At 39.3% G+C, this 15,633-nt stretch overlaps 1 protein-coding gene across 50 annotated transcripts in view; it reads left to right on the forward strand.

The window, feature by feature from the left end:
- Window positions 1–542: 542 nt before the first annotated feature.
- Window positions 543–15,633, forward strand: part of LOC134221154 (modifier of mdg4-like) — a 143,221-nt gene continuing 128,130 nt past the window's right edge. For all 50 annotated transcript variants that reach the window (XM_062700613.1, XM_062700426.1, XM_062700418.1 and 47 more), the window contains exons 1-4: window positions 543–702; window positions 1,465–1,700; window positions 4,575–4,717; window positions 4,790–5,567. In XM_062700613.1, the coding sequence (XP_062556597.1) occupies window positions 1,487–1,700; window positions 4,575–4,717; window positions 4,790–5,567 (1,135 nt within the window). In that variant the 5' untranslated portion in view covers window positions 543–702; window positions 1,465–1,486. The remainder of the gene's footprint in view (window positions 703–1,464; window positions 1,701–4,574; window positions 4,718–4,789; window positions 5,568–15,633) is intronic.

Below are 15,633 nucleotides of genomic sequence, written 5' to 3' on the forward strand. Positions count from 1 at the left end.
TTAAAAACTTCATCGTGGAGATTTTTTCGATTATCATCTTTCTGCTTCTTCTTCTTCATGCAACATCAAAGCGCCAATGGTTGGCATACATTCCTGCTCCAATAAGCTGTTGCATCTCGTGAAATTTTGTATTTAACGAGTGCTTTTTCATTGCATTTTCACTAATTTTCAACTTGAAATGTATAATGTGGAAATATTTGTTACAAACTATACAAAACTCGAACTAAGTTTATTTTTTATTTTTTAGGATCTGAATCGAACATAACCACAATCTTCAATGTTTGGCTCCGGCACAATAGAAAATTTTGGCTTCAGTTTGACAACCAAATCTATTCTATCGAGACCGAGAAACAACTTGAATCTGACATTTTTTTTCGGAGTGTCAACAAAATCCGTTGAGTAATCGCGAAATATTTCACAACGACAGTTGGTATAAATTCAAAATCTCGGCACGAGCCGGGCGAAAATACTCTCCCGAAAAAAAGCTTTCTCTCCCAACGATGAAAGTCGGCCGTTGTGCTCGAATTCCGTTTCGTGTTTCGACGAGAAGCCTCATTCGCAAAGAAACTGTGCTCGAGTGTAGACGTGTATCTTCGTCGTCCATGTTGCAGAGCGGCGTTCCAACGCCAGATAATTTATTCAACGTGAAAGTATTTTTCAGTGTAAAAATAGCACTAAATAGGTGTAAAAGTGAATAGCGAGGTAAGTAAATGGTGTAAATTGATTGATTTCGATGTTGCAATCAGCAGCTGCGTTGGTAGTTCGCTGGGGCTACGCCACCGGGGCCCTCGGAAATCGGTCGCCATGATGGTTTTTCACCACCGCAACCCGGGGCTTGGTCGTTCTTTAGTACAGTCGCGCAAACGCGCGTAGCAAAAATCGATGTCGAGCGGTACTGCTGCTCGCGCGTCATTCTGCCTGGGTGGGTGCTGTGGTGAAAAGAAAATGGCGGCTCGATTTCGATAACCTGGCGGCTGTGTGGGACGATGAAATAATTCGAACGTGATGGTCGATTTGCTGAATTGCAGCGGTTTCGAAAAAAAAGATTGTTTCGATTTATTTTTTATTGGTAAACAAGATAGGGATAGCATTTTTTTTTTTTAATTTCGGCCGTTTCTTGTGTACTTGTTTCTTTAATTATAGTGTTGCATTTATTGCGTCGTAAATAGATCTTAATGAATAAAACAGGTTTACCATTGCGATAAAAACCAACTTTTAATAAGTATTGTTGAATTTTAGATTAGTTTATTTTATTGCGATTAATGTAATTCAAAAGCGTAATATATAATTTTTCAATTTTTCCGCGTCAAGATGTGCAGCTAGGCTAGGACTTACATATCGCTCATTTCTTGGGAATTTTCCATCATGTAGGGATGATTTCATTGTGTTTGATTTCACTAACATCTATTTTGCAGCATAGTTAACGGTCATTTTTTGATCTTTCCTTTCTTCCTTTTCGTACAGCCAACAAACTACACGCCACAAGATGGCGGACGACGAGCAGTTCTCACTGTGTTGGAATAATTTCAACACGAATTTATCAGCTGGATTCCATGAATCCCTCGTACGAGGCGACCTGGTGGACGTCACACTGGCCGCCGAAGGTCAACTAGTTAAGGCACACAGACTCATCCTATCAGTATGCTCACCGTACTTCCGGAAAATGTTCACCCAAATGCCTGCAAATCAGCACGCATTCAGTAAGTATTTTCATGATTATGCATAATTTTTAGCACTCGGAACTAGCATGCAGGTCGCGCGGGGGTGGCACCTGGTTAGAATCGATTTTTCACGCTGTCTGGTCGGCCCGGGAAAATCGATTTTGCAAATGCTTCCATCGCGATCATGCGCATTAGTTCCGAATGTTTGCCGAACGGGTTAAAATGGAACAGACATTTCTGCATTGAAAGCTTCGATCTACAAGGATCTGCACAAAGGAAATCAACGTTGCAAAAATACTACTATTTTTTCCAATTTTTTATTAAATTTTAAAATTTAAATAATCTTCACTCCGGGATGAACATAAGTTATCCTGTTGAGGCATTATTGTATCAGGTCAAGGATAATTGTACTATCCTTGATGCCCAACATTAGGTTGAAAAAGACGCCCCAAATTAAATAAGCTCGGATTTTGAGATTTACGCAGATATTGAAGTCATATTTTAATGCGATTTAAAAAAAATGTTTTACGCGGTTTTTCTAAAAGGTCGAAAAAACCGTGATTTTTTATAGTCGTTTTTTACGTGGTTTTTGGAATTTACGCGATACGTATCCATTGCGTAAAAACCGACTCCAGTGCCTATAGTTCTACATTTTACAAGGTCAAGCAAGATTTATTTGTAGTTCTGTCTACATTGCGGAAATTGGTCGTATGATCATCATAGGATTCTTTTTTTTTATAATTTCGCCACGAGAAAATGTATTCATAGAATGCATTTCATACAACAATCTTTTGAAACATTTTCTGTTTATTCAAAAAAGAGTGTAACCTGGGTTCGAACTATAAACGTCGTGTTTATGAGCTTACGACCAGTATCCACGGATTTGTCCATTCCAGGTGTTTTAATCTAAACATAAATAGTACAGTACGCAAATACTGAACGGCACAGAAAGGATAGTCAATTAGTTTTACCTTTGCATTAAAGATAACAAAAATTCGAATGCAACGATGTACCATGTTTCGACATAACTGCACTAACTATGCACAAGCCATTTGCTCTAAATGTGCAGCTGCATTGGGGTACACCACCCAGATAGTGGGTCACATTATATCATTACACTGGGCTATCTTTTTACGTGAATGTTTGGGTCTACTTGAATTTACGTGGCTGTTATGCTTATACAGTGTACCCAATTTCATCACGTTTTTTAACCGATTTTATAACATTTCTGACCCATTTTTGTCACTCCAAAAATTCTGAACATATTAGTCATTCTTTTAATTTTGTGAATATGTACTGTAATACCGCAAACAACAATTATTTTCATGAAATAAATTCATTTGTGAGTACTGATCCCATTTGCATTTGTCAACTCGTTCGGAATACAGTGTTGACCGATTTTACCACGTTTTCGAACCAATTTTGACAACCCAAAAGAAAAACAATTTTGGTCGTTCTTTTTATTTTTGTAAATAATATCGCAAACAACTATGATTTTCATGAAATAACTTTCACCGCTTGTGGTTTATTATAAATCTTTTTTTTAAGTACCTGCAAGGATATTTTAAAACTTTGTGAAATGAATTAAAAAATTGATTTTTTTTTCGATTTTGTTACATTCCCTATTTTATCACCCCAAAATTCACGAAGGGAGTGATAAAATCGGGTTTCGTTTTCGTCGATTTCGGGGTCTAATCAGTTTTTTACGCGGATTTTAAATTTTGGACGCATTCCTTGAATTTTTTTTTACTTCGGTTTAGGGGTCTAACCAGTTCTTTTACGCGTGTTATGAGATTTACGCGATTTACAATGAATCTCAGAAATAAAAAAAAAATGGGGGTTTCAATCAAAGTTAATTGCCTATTTTCCGACTTGGACCATAATTTGTTCTGAAAACTCATGTGAATATGTACGTTTTCATTCACTCCCGGTGGGCGTGATTAATGTGGAAAAAGATTTGAAAAATGTATTGGAGTTAATCACTTTTCTGCGATGGGACTTGAACCCACGACCCTCGGTACGGTAGACCTGGTGCTTTTAACTTTAGGAGGCCCTTTGTAGCTTAGTTGGTTAAGGGGGACAAACCACTGTCTGACCATAACCATGAGTCTTTGTGGTATTTCTCGGTGCACTACCACAATCACAGATTTTCGACAGAAAGAGACAGACGGCACACCGCCGGTGGTAAATCATTCAGAAATCTCTTTTCTTAGCTCAATTTTTCTTAAAAGCACCAGTCTAGCGTATTGAGGGTCGTGGGCTCGAGTCCCATTCAAGGAAAGTGGTTACCTCCAGTACATTTTTCAAATCATAATCTTCCACATATTATTTACGTCCAGTTCTTTTTAGTTTAGTTTAGTTTATTGAGAATAATCACGTGAACCTTTTACATTAAATGCTTAGGTGAGGTCAAGGTTTTTCACGGTTGGGTTATGACCTTTATCATCGATGAAACTAAGAGTTCACCGCACGAAAAAATGCAGCAAAAAAAAAAAAAAATACTGGCATTTTAAAAGCTGTGAATGTTCAGGTTAACCGAGAAATTATTAAATAAAAAATATTGGGTGTACAGCGATCTAAGTTTTCAGAACATTGTAAATACAATAAATCGAATGGCTTTGTCGAATGGGGTCCGTTCCGTAACACTTTTCGGGTGGTGTGATCACACGCCTCCTAAGTCCTAATCACGCCGTCTATGGTTCGATACCAAGTTACACTTTTTTGAACGACCTTACAATATTTCATAAGATTGTCGTATGAAATGCACCCCATTAAAGAATCGAATAAAAATCAATCCTTTTGCTTGTGGCGGAATTTCACAAAAAAATTGTAATGCTCTTCAGTGCAGAAAAAAATAACCCGGTTTTTCACAACCAGCAGATAGTTAATTATTTTTGTTTCCCTCTCCCTTAGTTTTCCTGAAGGACGTCAGTCATTCAGCACTGAAGGATCTCATCCAGTTTATGTACTGTGGGGAGGTGAACGTGAAGCAGGATGCCCTGCCCGCGTTTATTAGTACGGCGGAAGCGCTACAAATTAAAGGACTGACTGAAACGGTAAGAGCGCCCCCTCTAACGAATCACGTGAATATCTCGGTACTAACTTATTTCTTTTTCTATCGCAAACAGGGAGAGAGCGCGCCCACCCAACCATCACCCGCCAAAGAAACCACCTCCCACCTACCACCGTCGGCAAGTTCGACGACCATTCCATCTCTAGCGTCCTCACCGCGGACGAAACCTATCGTGCGTAGTCGCAACCAGTCGTACAAGTTCGACTCGGACGACGGAAGCGATCACGAGAAAGTAGTACAAATTCAAGCCACCTCCACCCCTGCCTCCGTAGTCAGCGCCAGCAGTAGCACAGTGACCACTCAGATCAGTGTGCCCCAGCAGGTGCAAATCCTACAGCAACCGACCCAGCAAGCCCAGAAACGCCCCCTCCAACAACGAGCCTCTATCACACCGCAAACGACTCAAGTTCTGAAACGAGCCAAGCTCACTGATCCGCTCGAAGCTTCCGAACCGGCCCAGATTCAGACTGTCCAAATTGTGAAGCAAATCACGCAAACTCCGCAGCCCTCGGTCTCCTCCGAACCGGAATACGTCGAAATGCCAATCGAAACTATCAACCCGAAAGCGGAACCGGAATACGCGGACGATCCATCGGAAGTTGAAGCGATCGACACGGAACACGAACAGGAGCATTCACTAGCGGAACAGGACACAACGGAACACGATCAGGCAGAGGACGATTCGGCACATTACGTTGAAGATGAGACGTATGGTGATATGAGCAAATATGACGAAACATACTTCGCAGAGGGTGAGGACGCAAAGGCTGGCGCTTCTGGGTTCAGTGAATCGTACGCAGAAAGTGGCACCGGAGCGGACCAGGCAGCACAAGGTAGGTGTACGAACCAATGTTAACATTTCGGAGGGAATCAGTGGCGCCCGCGGGGGTTGTTGTCGTACTAGCGCTTGAGAATTCGATGTTTTTATGAGAAACCTGATCTTTGCTTCCCCGTATTTTCATATTCTAGAATAGGTTATATAACCATACACACAACACACTATTACTAACATTGAAAAACACAGCTTAGGAGGGGATATGAGGAGGCAATAACTAACAACACAGCTCAGTGATAGTGGAAAGCAGTGCGTAGAATAGTGCAAAGTTTTATCAGACAGTATGCTAAGAAGTGCAAGTAAGATACAATGAAAATCTGAAGAAGTTTACTAAAGTAGTGCTATTGTGGAACCAGTTCAAGCGTTGGAGTTATCGTTGGAAATGTCTCGTCTAACAAGGTATGTTCTGGAACTCACTCCCCCTCAGCAAAGATCAGGTGGATTAGGCAAAGCTTCGCGTAACCAAACTATCTATTGAAGTTCATTCAAATATTGGCAACGATCAGGGCCAGGCCATGTACAGACTTCTTCCGCCAATACTCTTTCCCTCCAGCTATTCGGAACGTTCCGATACGTGCTAGAATCGAATCGCAAAGTCATTCGTGCCACGGATCGGGATTATTACGGACGGCAAACACGCTGGAAAGCCATTCATAGTATTTAAGCGATCACATGTCCCTTCTTTACTGAATAATTATATTGTCTCTGCACTAAATACGAAGTGGATTGCTCCAAGCAGCTGTGATAGCTTGACGAGTTTGAACAAATTCACGCTTGGAGGTTTGCACGGGTGTCAATGTCAAACGCGGTCGTATGTCAATCTAATGCAATCGAACAAATTCGCGTTCCGTTCCGTTCCGCGTCTGTCAAAGTGGGTGGATTACTCGATCCATTACAGAGTAAGCTACTAAATCATTTCACTTATTAGAAAACATTGAACAGATGTCACATTTGTTGAATGTTTCGTGAATGTACCATAGTGCCCGGGATTATAATATTGAGAGTAGGTAAGCATCAATGAAATACGAATACTAATCAATTTTAGGAGGACTTGCCCCAAAAAGAGACGATACTAATCGGTTTCTCGAATTGAAAATCGGAAGTGATGAATCGGGTCTGGTCCAGGACCCGATATTAGGTATCAGGTGGGTATGAAACTTTTCTACTATTCATTAGAATAAGACACTCCCTTTTGGATTCCGAACAAATCAATCCCCCTTGCTGTAAAAGATCGTCCACTTGTTTCTCATTCGCCTTGGTCTCTACTGCTGCAGCTGCTGGAGTGACTGATGCTGCTTTACACGGGATTTTATTCCGAGCAGTGTTGAAAAATGTCGCCTACATGTCATGGGATTGCCATTGCCAATTTGTTAACTCGAAAGTACAATACGGGATTTTTGGTGAACTTAAACGCTTGAAGGATCATATAAGTTTGTCTAACAGATCATTGTTTTAAAACAATGTAGGGGGTATGCGAGTGGAATTATAACAAAAATCATGAAATGTCGCGACATTGATGTAATTTGATACTAATTTGGCTCTCACGCCGCCGACGGTAGACTTAGGGCAGCGGTCTGTTAGACAAAGCTAGGAAATGCTTTATCAAGCGTTCCAGGTTATTAAAAATAATTATAAATAACTAACGATGACAATTATTAGAAAATTAATCCCATGACACCGAAATGACATTTCTCAACTCTGAGTCCGAGTAAAGCAACAGATGTCATGCTCGAGCGATAGGTGGACATACTTCCGAAACCATGCATTTCTGGGACTAGCGTCTTGCGCTGGATCTATATTTGAATGGTTTCGGTCGTGTGAAATCTTCAGACGAATCGTGATAGTCCATTGATGCACGTAAGTACTATTTAATCTTAGTTAACGAAAAAGTGAGAAAGAAATCTTTCATGTTGCATGTTTTTTTTTGTTTTACATGCACACTACTGGGGTTGCTTTTTACGCGGATTTGGGTATACACGCGTTTTTATGTGAATTTTCCAGTATTTTTATACAGTATAAGCTGTATGCACCTGACTTTGCTCGGTAGATTTTGCGATTTGATTATGTAGTTATTGATAGATAACTACATTTTTACTTTGGTCTGGCTACTATTGTGGGTTTATTTTTCATGGAATTACTGAACCTTTGTATCTTACTTATCACAATCGAAAAAAAAAACTTGCCGGGGTTTTTTAATCAAGAAATACTGACAAAACAGTTACATCTACCTTACATTTAAAATTGAATTTCATTAAACTTTCCCTTCAATATCAAGCGAGAGAAAGTTCACTGTGCTAGTACACAGCGGTAATTCTTAGACGGGACAGGGAATTGAACCCAACCACTGTCGGCGTGGTCTTTCTTTGTAGAGGCGCATCTTACCACAACAAAGACCTCATTATTCTTTTATCTTTGTCGCTCATTCAGCTGTCCATACAGTGTTGACCTGTTTTTGCGTCTTCGGCCCAACTTTATCACTCCAAATTTTTTCGAAAATTTTAGTCGTTCTTTTTATTTCTGTAAATAATTTCGCAAACAACATTGATTTTCATGAAATAACTTTCACCGGCTGTAGTATTCTGTAAGCAATTTCGACAATAAATAACGGGTACCGTTCACGCATTTTGCCTTTCCAAGGCATACAATCTATATATATAAAAACCAATCTATGTATGTATGTTCGCTAACTACTTCTGAACCACTAGGCCGAATCCAGCCAAATTTGGTACACACGTTCTCTATCCTCAGGGGAAGTTAACAAAGGGGGTGGGAGGGTCATTTAGGAAGGGGGGAGGGGTTTTGTTTAGAAAACGAACAATTATGTGTAACTTTCATCTCCCAGGACCGATTTCAACCAAATTTTGTACACATATTCACTATAAGGAAACAATCATATGAGAGATTTTGGGAAAGGGGGAGGGGTCTGGAGGAGGGTATTGTTCAGAAAGCGGGTAATTTAGAGTAAATTCTGACCCCCTGCCCCGTTTTCAACCAAATTTGATACACACATTCTCACCCCAAAAGAAAAGATAACAAAGGGGGGGGGGGCGGTCATTGTAAAAAGAGGGGGGGTATGGGGGGGAGGGGTTGTCTTTATAAAACGAGCAATTCAGTGTTACTCCCAACTTCCAGTACCCATATCAACCAAATATTGTACACATATTCACTAAGAGAAGTCGATCACATGGAAGTGTAATTTGGGAAAGAGGGAGGGTCTGGGGAGGGGTATTGTTCAGAAAACAGGCAATTCAGTGTTTCTTTTTGAACCCCTGGACCGCTTTCATCCAAATTTGGTACACACATTCTCTATCCTAAGGAGAAAATAACAAAGGGGTGGGATGATCATTGGGAAAAGGGGAGGGTAAGGGGGAAGGGTTGTCTTTAGAAAAAGAGCAATTCAGTGTAACACCCAACTCCCAGGACCAATTTCAGCCAAATTTGGTGCACACATTTTCTATTCTAAGGAGAAGATAACAAAGAAGGTGGGAGGGTCATTTTGGAAAAGGGAAAGTTATGGGGGGAAGGGGTTGTCTTTAAAAAATGAGCAATTCAGTGTAACTCCCAGGATAAATTCCAACCAGATTTGGTACACTTATTCTCTATTTTTGGAAGATGTTTATTGAAAAGGTAGGGCCAAACAAAGATATAAAAATATATTGATACAAAGGTTCAATTCTATGAGCGGTAGATCTACCTCTGTGGGTTTCGTGCTACAGCATTGGACATTTTAATTCTATAATTTACTTTTCAGTCCCTAGCAAAGCCGGATACATATAGCTATTAGCTATCTATATATCTCGGATACTTATTCAACGTATGTGACGTATGTGATTTTGTAAACAAAAATTTAAACGTTGATTTCTGCAATCTGATAGCACTCCCACGCAAACTATCGCCACATACAGGTAGGGGAGGTTTCGGCTACATGTTCGTTGTATTGGTTTGCGTGGGAGTGTCATCATATTTGACAAATCGACGTATGCATCTTTGTTTACAAAATCACATACGTCGTTTTGAATAAGTTGCCGAGATATATAAAACTCAATGTTTGTATGTTTGTGTGTGTGCTCCAGCCTAACTTCTGAACCCATTATTGTATTGTTTAGTTATCGATCAATTCAACCATTTATCGAAATCATGGTTTGCCCAACGTAAAAGCAATGATTAATGTGTTTCCTTCTGGATGGTGAATGTGATCCCTTCTTTAAAAATAGACGTTTGCTCGGAATAAGGCATCGGTGGATGTTTGTCCTTCTTTAGAAATAGACGTTTGCCCGGAATATGGCGATTATGGGTTCGCTCCCTTTTCCAAAATCAGTCAATGTTTTCAAATGAAATCTGCCTTCTTTTGATCAAATGATGAAGTATCGATAAGATAACGCAATTATCCTGTTGACCAATTGGTTTATTCATTTTCCGATTGTGAAAAAAAAAACTGCGAATCAAACTGGCAATTCCGAGCAAGGCCGGGTACATAAAGCTAGTTATTCATATTTGTGGAATGAATTAACAATTTTCCGATTTTGTCACATACTCTGTTTTATCACTCAAATTCACCAGGGGGTGATAAAATCGTGATATTACTATATTACGAAGTTCGTGAAAAAAATCAATTAGTTTCCAGTTATGGTGTGATTGCATCAACAGGATTCTTATTCGCCTGTCTAATAATCGAATCTGGTTTGGTGCTCATATGGATACCGCTTCTCATACGCAATGGGTCGTGGTTTCAATCCCAAGAACGTTCTTATACTTTCACCCATATTCTTGTTTACGTACGAACGCGCTTTCGAACGATAGTTGAAGCGCATTCTCCGCATTCTTGTTTACGCCAGCAAAATGAAATGGAGAAACGGTTCGAACGAATCGCATTCGTTTGAAAGTATCGTTCGTCCGTAAACAAGAATAAGGGTATTAGGTATAAGGTATCTTTCATCTACTTTTTATGTTCTAGCAATCGCTAGAACAGGAAATGGTGTCCATACCGTTTCTATCGTCTTTATAACTTCAACCATTCAACCTTCTGGTATTCTGTTGGAATTGGAAATGAACGGAAAAGCTCGTTTCCTATAAATAAACAATGCATTCCTATTACATTGGCAACCACAGAACCTAAACTCCAAATTCCAAGAAAATTTTGAACTTGTGGCAAGGTGCAGTGGTGTTCTCGGCTTGCAGTGGGCGAGTATAATAGAAAATCATTTCTTCCTTATCCCCTGCGTCGTAATTGATTATTAGTTAACCCTTAAAAGCGCAAGGCGATTTTTTTAGGAATCGTCGAAACTATTTTTAACGTAAACAACCATTAAAATCATTAACATTAGTGCTGTTCAATGAGCAGCTCGAAGGTGTTCCCGTCCTGCTCGTTCTTTATTTGTCAACAAATAGGCATGAGCAGGACAGGGAGAAACTTCGAGCTGCTTCAAGCTCTCATTGGACAGCACTATTAAACGTATTTTTGGTTAGTTGTTTTAAAACAACATTGCGCATTTAAGGATCAAAGTTCTCGGACTGTATATTGAGTTGGAAAGCAACTCCTATGCATCCATCCATTGATTCCCTCTGTGCTGTTCTAGTCAACGAGTTTTTTTTTCTTGTGCAAGGGTAAACGGAAATCTTCAACCAGACACATGAGGAGGTTAACCCAGGTAGTGTGGGGAAATGGGTATGTCATGTAACTTACGCGACCCCAAACCGTGTCCCCGGTCGGTAACTGAGCAATTACACGCAACATCGGCAATAACACACAACATCGGCTTCAAGGGTGGTAATCTCACCACCCGTTGATGTTGATTGCAAGCCATGGACCTAGCAGTCTATCACTTACCTACCCGTGACGTGTTTGTTGTCGGGGTGAGCATGGTATTCACTGCATCACGCACAGTACAGTCAACACTTGTGATAGGTGAAAGTTGATATGACCATGCTTAACCTAATTTGACACATCCGGAATTAGCCTGTGGGTCCAACCACCTTTTTCCATGCTCTGCAATTTGCTCTTGCATCAAGTTCCTTTCGTTGAAATGAAGCACTCCACATCAGAGGCGCATCCACGTTCCAAGTCGTGGGTAGGACAAATACGAAAAATGACTATTTAGGTTTCGAGACTAGCCCAGGGGTGAAAGTCTCGCTAATAAAGACAAGAAAAAGCTATTCAGGCAACAGTTATAGTGTTGAAAAATCGATGCAAATTTTACATGAAATCAACTCTGAATATCAAAAATCTTGACTCCCGGGCAGAATCCTCACAAAAGTTGTGAAAAAAATTTCATTTCGTTGGTCTTCAGCACAAACATTGTTGGGGGAATGACGGCTTTGGCAGGTTTTGTTCTATTATTGGCAGGGGTTTTTTTTTGACTGATTATGCTCAAATTTGGCCTGAACATTCTTTGCATATCAAAGAATATTATGGCCAAATTTCATGAAATTTGGTCGAAAACCCCCCTCCCCCTGACAATAATAGAACAAATCTTGCCAAAGCAGTCTTTGCCCCTATTTCCAAATAGCTGGATACGTACTACAAAGCACTAATTATTTAACTTCATTGTATCGTGATTCAAGACAAAACCAACACACACATTACTCGCCCGGTGACTGGAGAACACTAAACTAATTTCTGGAGAATACCAAACAAGAAGTGTTTCCAAAATTATTGTTGAAAATATTTTCTCAGTCATCATGTACATGAAATTAGGAATTTTTGAATTTTGTTCATTCGAACTTCTTTTCCTTCAATCTTTTGCCTATCCGACCTCTAGTCATTTTACCTTTTTGTCTCACTGCCCATTCTGGAATGCTTCTGATTTTTGAAAATCTTCACAGAGGTTACGGATCTCACAAATTTCTGCAAATCTCTAATGGTTTTAAGCAATTATTACTAATTTCTTTGAGGTTTATTCACTTCCAAAATTTGTCATGGACCTTGGCAATTCAATATCAAGAGTTCGTACCCCTTGCAAACCATATTCCATGCGGGCTTAGTGATGATTGTGATTCCATAGATTTCAATAAACCCTTCCAGGTTTCTTTTTCCCGCGGACTTCTAAAAATCCATTTAAACTAGCTATGACTATACTAAAATATAAAATGCTGAAAATGTTGAAAAATTTGAAATAATCATATTTTCAGATTCCTATAACTTTTGTTTAACCACCAAAAACTATGAGACACTTTTGGAATTGAAACGTAATTCTTGGGGTCGTTAAGAACAATCAGTGGACTATGTTTTAGTACCGTGACCTGCCCTAATTCCGCGCATTGCCTAATACCGTGGATTTTATCCAAATTGATGAATATAGAGGTACTGTCTGTCATACACATCACATTATTTGGTGAAATACACAAATATATATCAGAAAATGTTAGCAAATTATTATTGTGAGTATTTGTGACGTAAATTAGGCGCTAAAAAATAAATGTGAAAATGTATGGCTCGACCAGCCAAAATTTGCATCCGCTTAGAAAAACGCTTAAAATTATGGTTATATTTCCAAGTCCTGTAACTTGATTTTAAATGATATTTACTTCCAATATCTCATTGAACCCAGTTTTACAGGTATAAAAAATGAGTTGGGTACTGAAATGGTATTTAAGTTTCTTGTTTTTGCATTTTTATTGATCAAAACAATTGTCGCGGTATTAGCCCATCTTCTTCGCCAGTAGTGCCTAATACCGTGACTTGGCTATACCGTGAAGTTGATACTCAGAAAAATAAAACGTAACTATCACATTGAATACATAGACCACTAGACAATATCGTATAGGTATTGAAACATTCATATTAAATATCTACGACATTTTATGCGTAGGATTACTAGGGAAGCATCATTCAGATGAATTACATATTGCAATACGTATTATTCCAATACTTCCCCAAAAAGAAACTTCTGTTGGAAGACTTGAAGATGGTATACATCTAATGAACATACAAATCGTCTTTATTGTGTCGTTCAGCATACGAATACAATATTGTTTGTGCGATATTTACCACAGACTATAGACGTAAATATTTTTCCTGTGCAGTTTCCTTTAGAAATGAAGGTAGTATATTTTTCATCTGAATACAAATCCTCCAATTGTCTTCAAATCTGGTTAGATACTCGATTGGATATCATCTATCTAAAACCTAAATAAATATGAAGTAAATTATTTAAAAAATTAATGAACGCTTTTAAACCGTCAACATTGAGAAATAGCTAACTTCCCAAGGAAATGATTCTTTTCCCAGTAGGTATCTGTGTAAAATAGTAAATTTTTATGACGTTTTTAGTATGTATGACCTAATAATTTAATTGAAATTTGTATATGATTCAATTATTTACATATTTTATTGTAAATGTGCTCTTAAGCTCATCATTTGAGCTTGTTTGATAGGGCACGGTATTAGGCAATTTTCTGCGCGGTATTTGGAATTTTCTTCGGAATGTACGCGGTATTAGGCATATTTATAAATCAAATGTCGAATACTATTTTCTTCATTTTCTTATGAGTTGAAGTACAAAACATATTTTTCCCTTCAAATGTATTTAATATTGATTAAAGCGACATAGTTTTCAAGGGTGATTATTACAAATTGAATTTTATATAGCGAATTTATTGTGGACACGTCCTTAACCCCACGGTAATAGGGCATGTCACGGTATCTTAGAAGCCTCTATGATTACGGTGTATAGTCTGGATAGCTTTGAAACCGCATTTGTTAACACACAGGTTTTGCAAGACGAAGGTTTTGCATCATACAAAAACTACATACCATAACTGTCTAACATTTGATGAAATTTTTAAGACTTGGGAAATCAGACAGTATTGCAACTACTGTAGACTGTAGACATACAGTATTGGGACTACCAGACAGTATTGCAACTAAATAGTTTTTCTTTCTCTTCATTGGCATTACATCCCGACACTGGGACAGAGCCGCCTCGTAGCTTAGTGTTCATTAAGCACTTCCACAGTTATTAACTACGAGGTTTCTAAGCCAGGTTACCATTTTTGCATTCGTATATCATGAGGCTAACCCGATGATACTTATACTTATGCCCAGGGAAGTCGAGATAATTTCCAATCCGAAAATTGCCTAGACCGGCACCGGGAATCGAACCCAGCCACCCTCAGCATGGTCTTGCTTTGTAGTTGCGCGTCTTACCGCAAATAGTTACCTATGTGATATTATAATAGATAGTAAAATCTATAGATGAGCGAAAGCATGGCTGAGTCGATTTTTTTGCCCGTGAACACGCGCATATGGCGTCACAGCCCTTAACGTTTCCATTCCAATCGTGACGTCATGCTCGTTTGGAGACACGTTTGACAGTTCGTTTGGAGACAGAGGATTTATCTTCGCTCATCTATATATTCCACTATCTATATGTGATATGTTCTTACCATAATCATGGGTAGGACAATGCCTTGATCGTTCCACCCAGGAATATTCATGCGTAGGACATGTCCTACTTGTCCTACCTACTCCCGGCGCCACTGCTCCACATCTTCCTCTAACAGTATGTCGGTCGGCATCATCCCAGCTATAACGCACACCGCTTTGGTATGGTGCGGTATGTGCTAGCGACTTGTGGACTTGCGGTCAAACCGTATTACTCGGTATATTAGCTTTTGGTGCTACGGCCTATGTCGGTGAGGCATAACGAATGGCTAGGTACAATCGTTATTAATCTACGCATCGGTGCTTTGTTGGATATCATTCGTGGTAAAGACGCCAATGAAGTCCGTTGGCATGCATAATCGACGTTGCTCGTAAAATTGGGCTTATCGTCGATCATCACGCCTAAATGCTTTAATGACATCACGGAGTTAACTTTGCAGGTCCCTATTATCCTTGCTTGCTGCAATCCATGGCGGTTATGCATTACAATGGTCTTGGTCTTGTGATGTGCACGGGATAACCTCCTTGAGTGTAGCCATTCTTCTCGATTATGCAAATCACATACGAAGCCTGCAGTTAGATTTCTTCGAGAATGTCGTTCGTAACCAGGGAATCAATATTCGAGCAATGCCTAACAATATAGGGTGGATGTACCAATTGTCGCCATACATAAGAACAAGTG

Source organism: Armigeres subalbatus, chromosome 1, assembly GCF_024139115.2.
Source record: "Armigeres subalbatus isolate Guangzhou_Male chromosome 1, GZ_Asu_2, whole genome shotgun sequence".
Classification (NCBI taxonomy): domain Eukaryota; kingdom Metazoa; phylum Arthropoda; class Insecta; order Diptera; family Culicidae; genus Armigeres; species Armigeres subalbatus.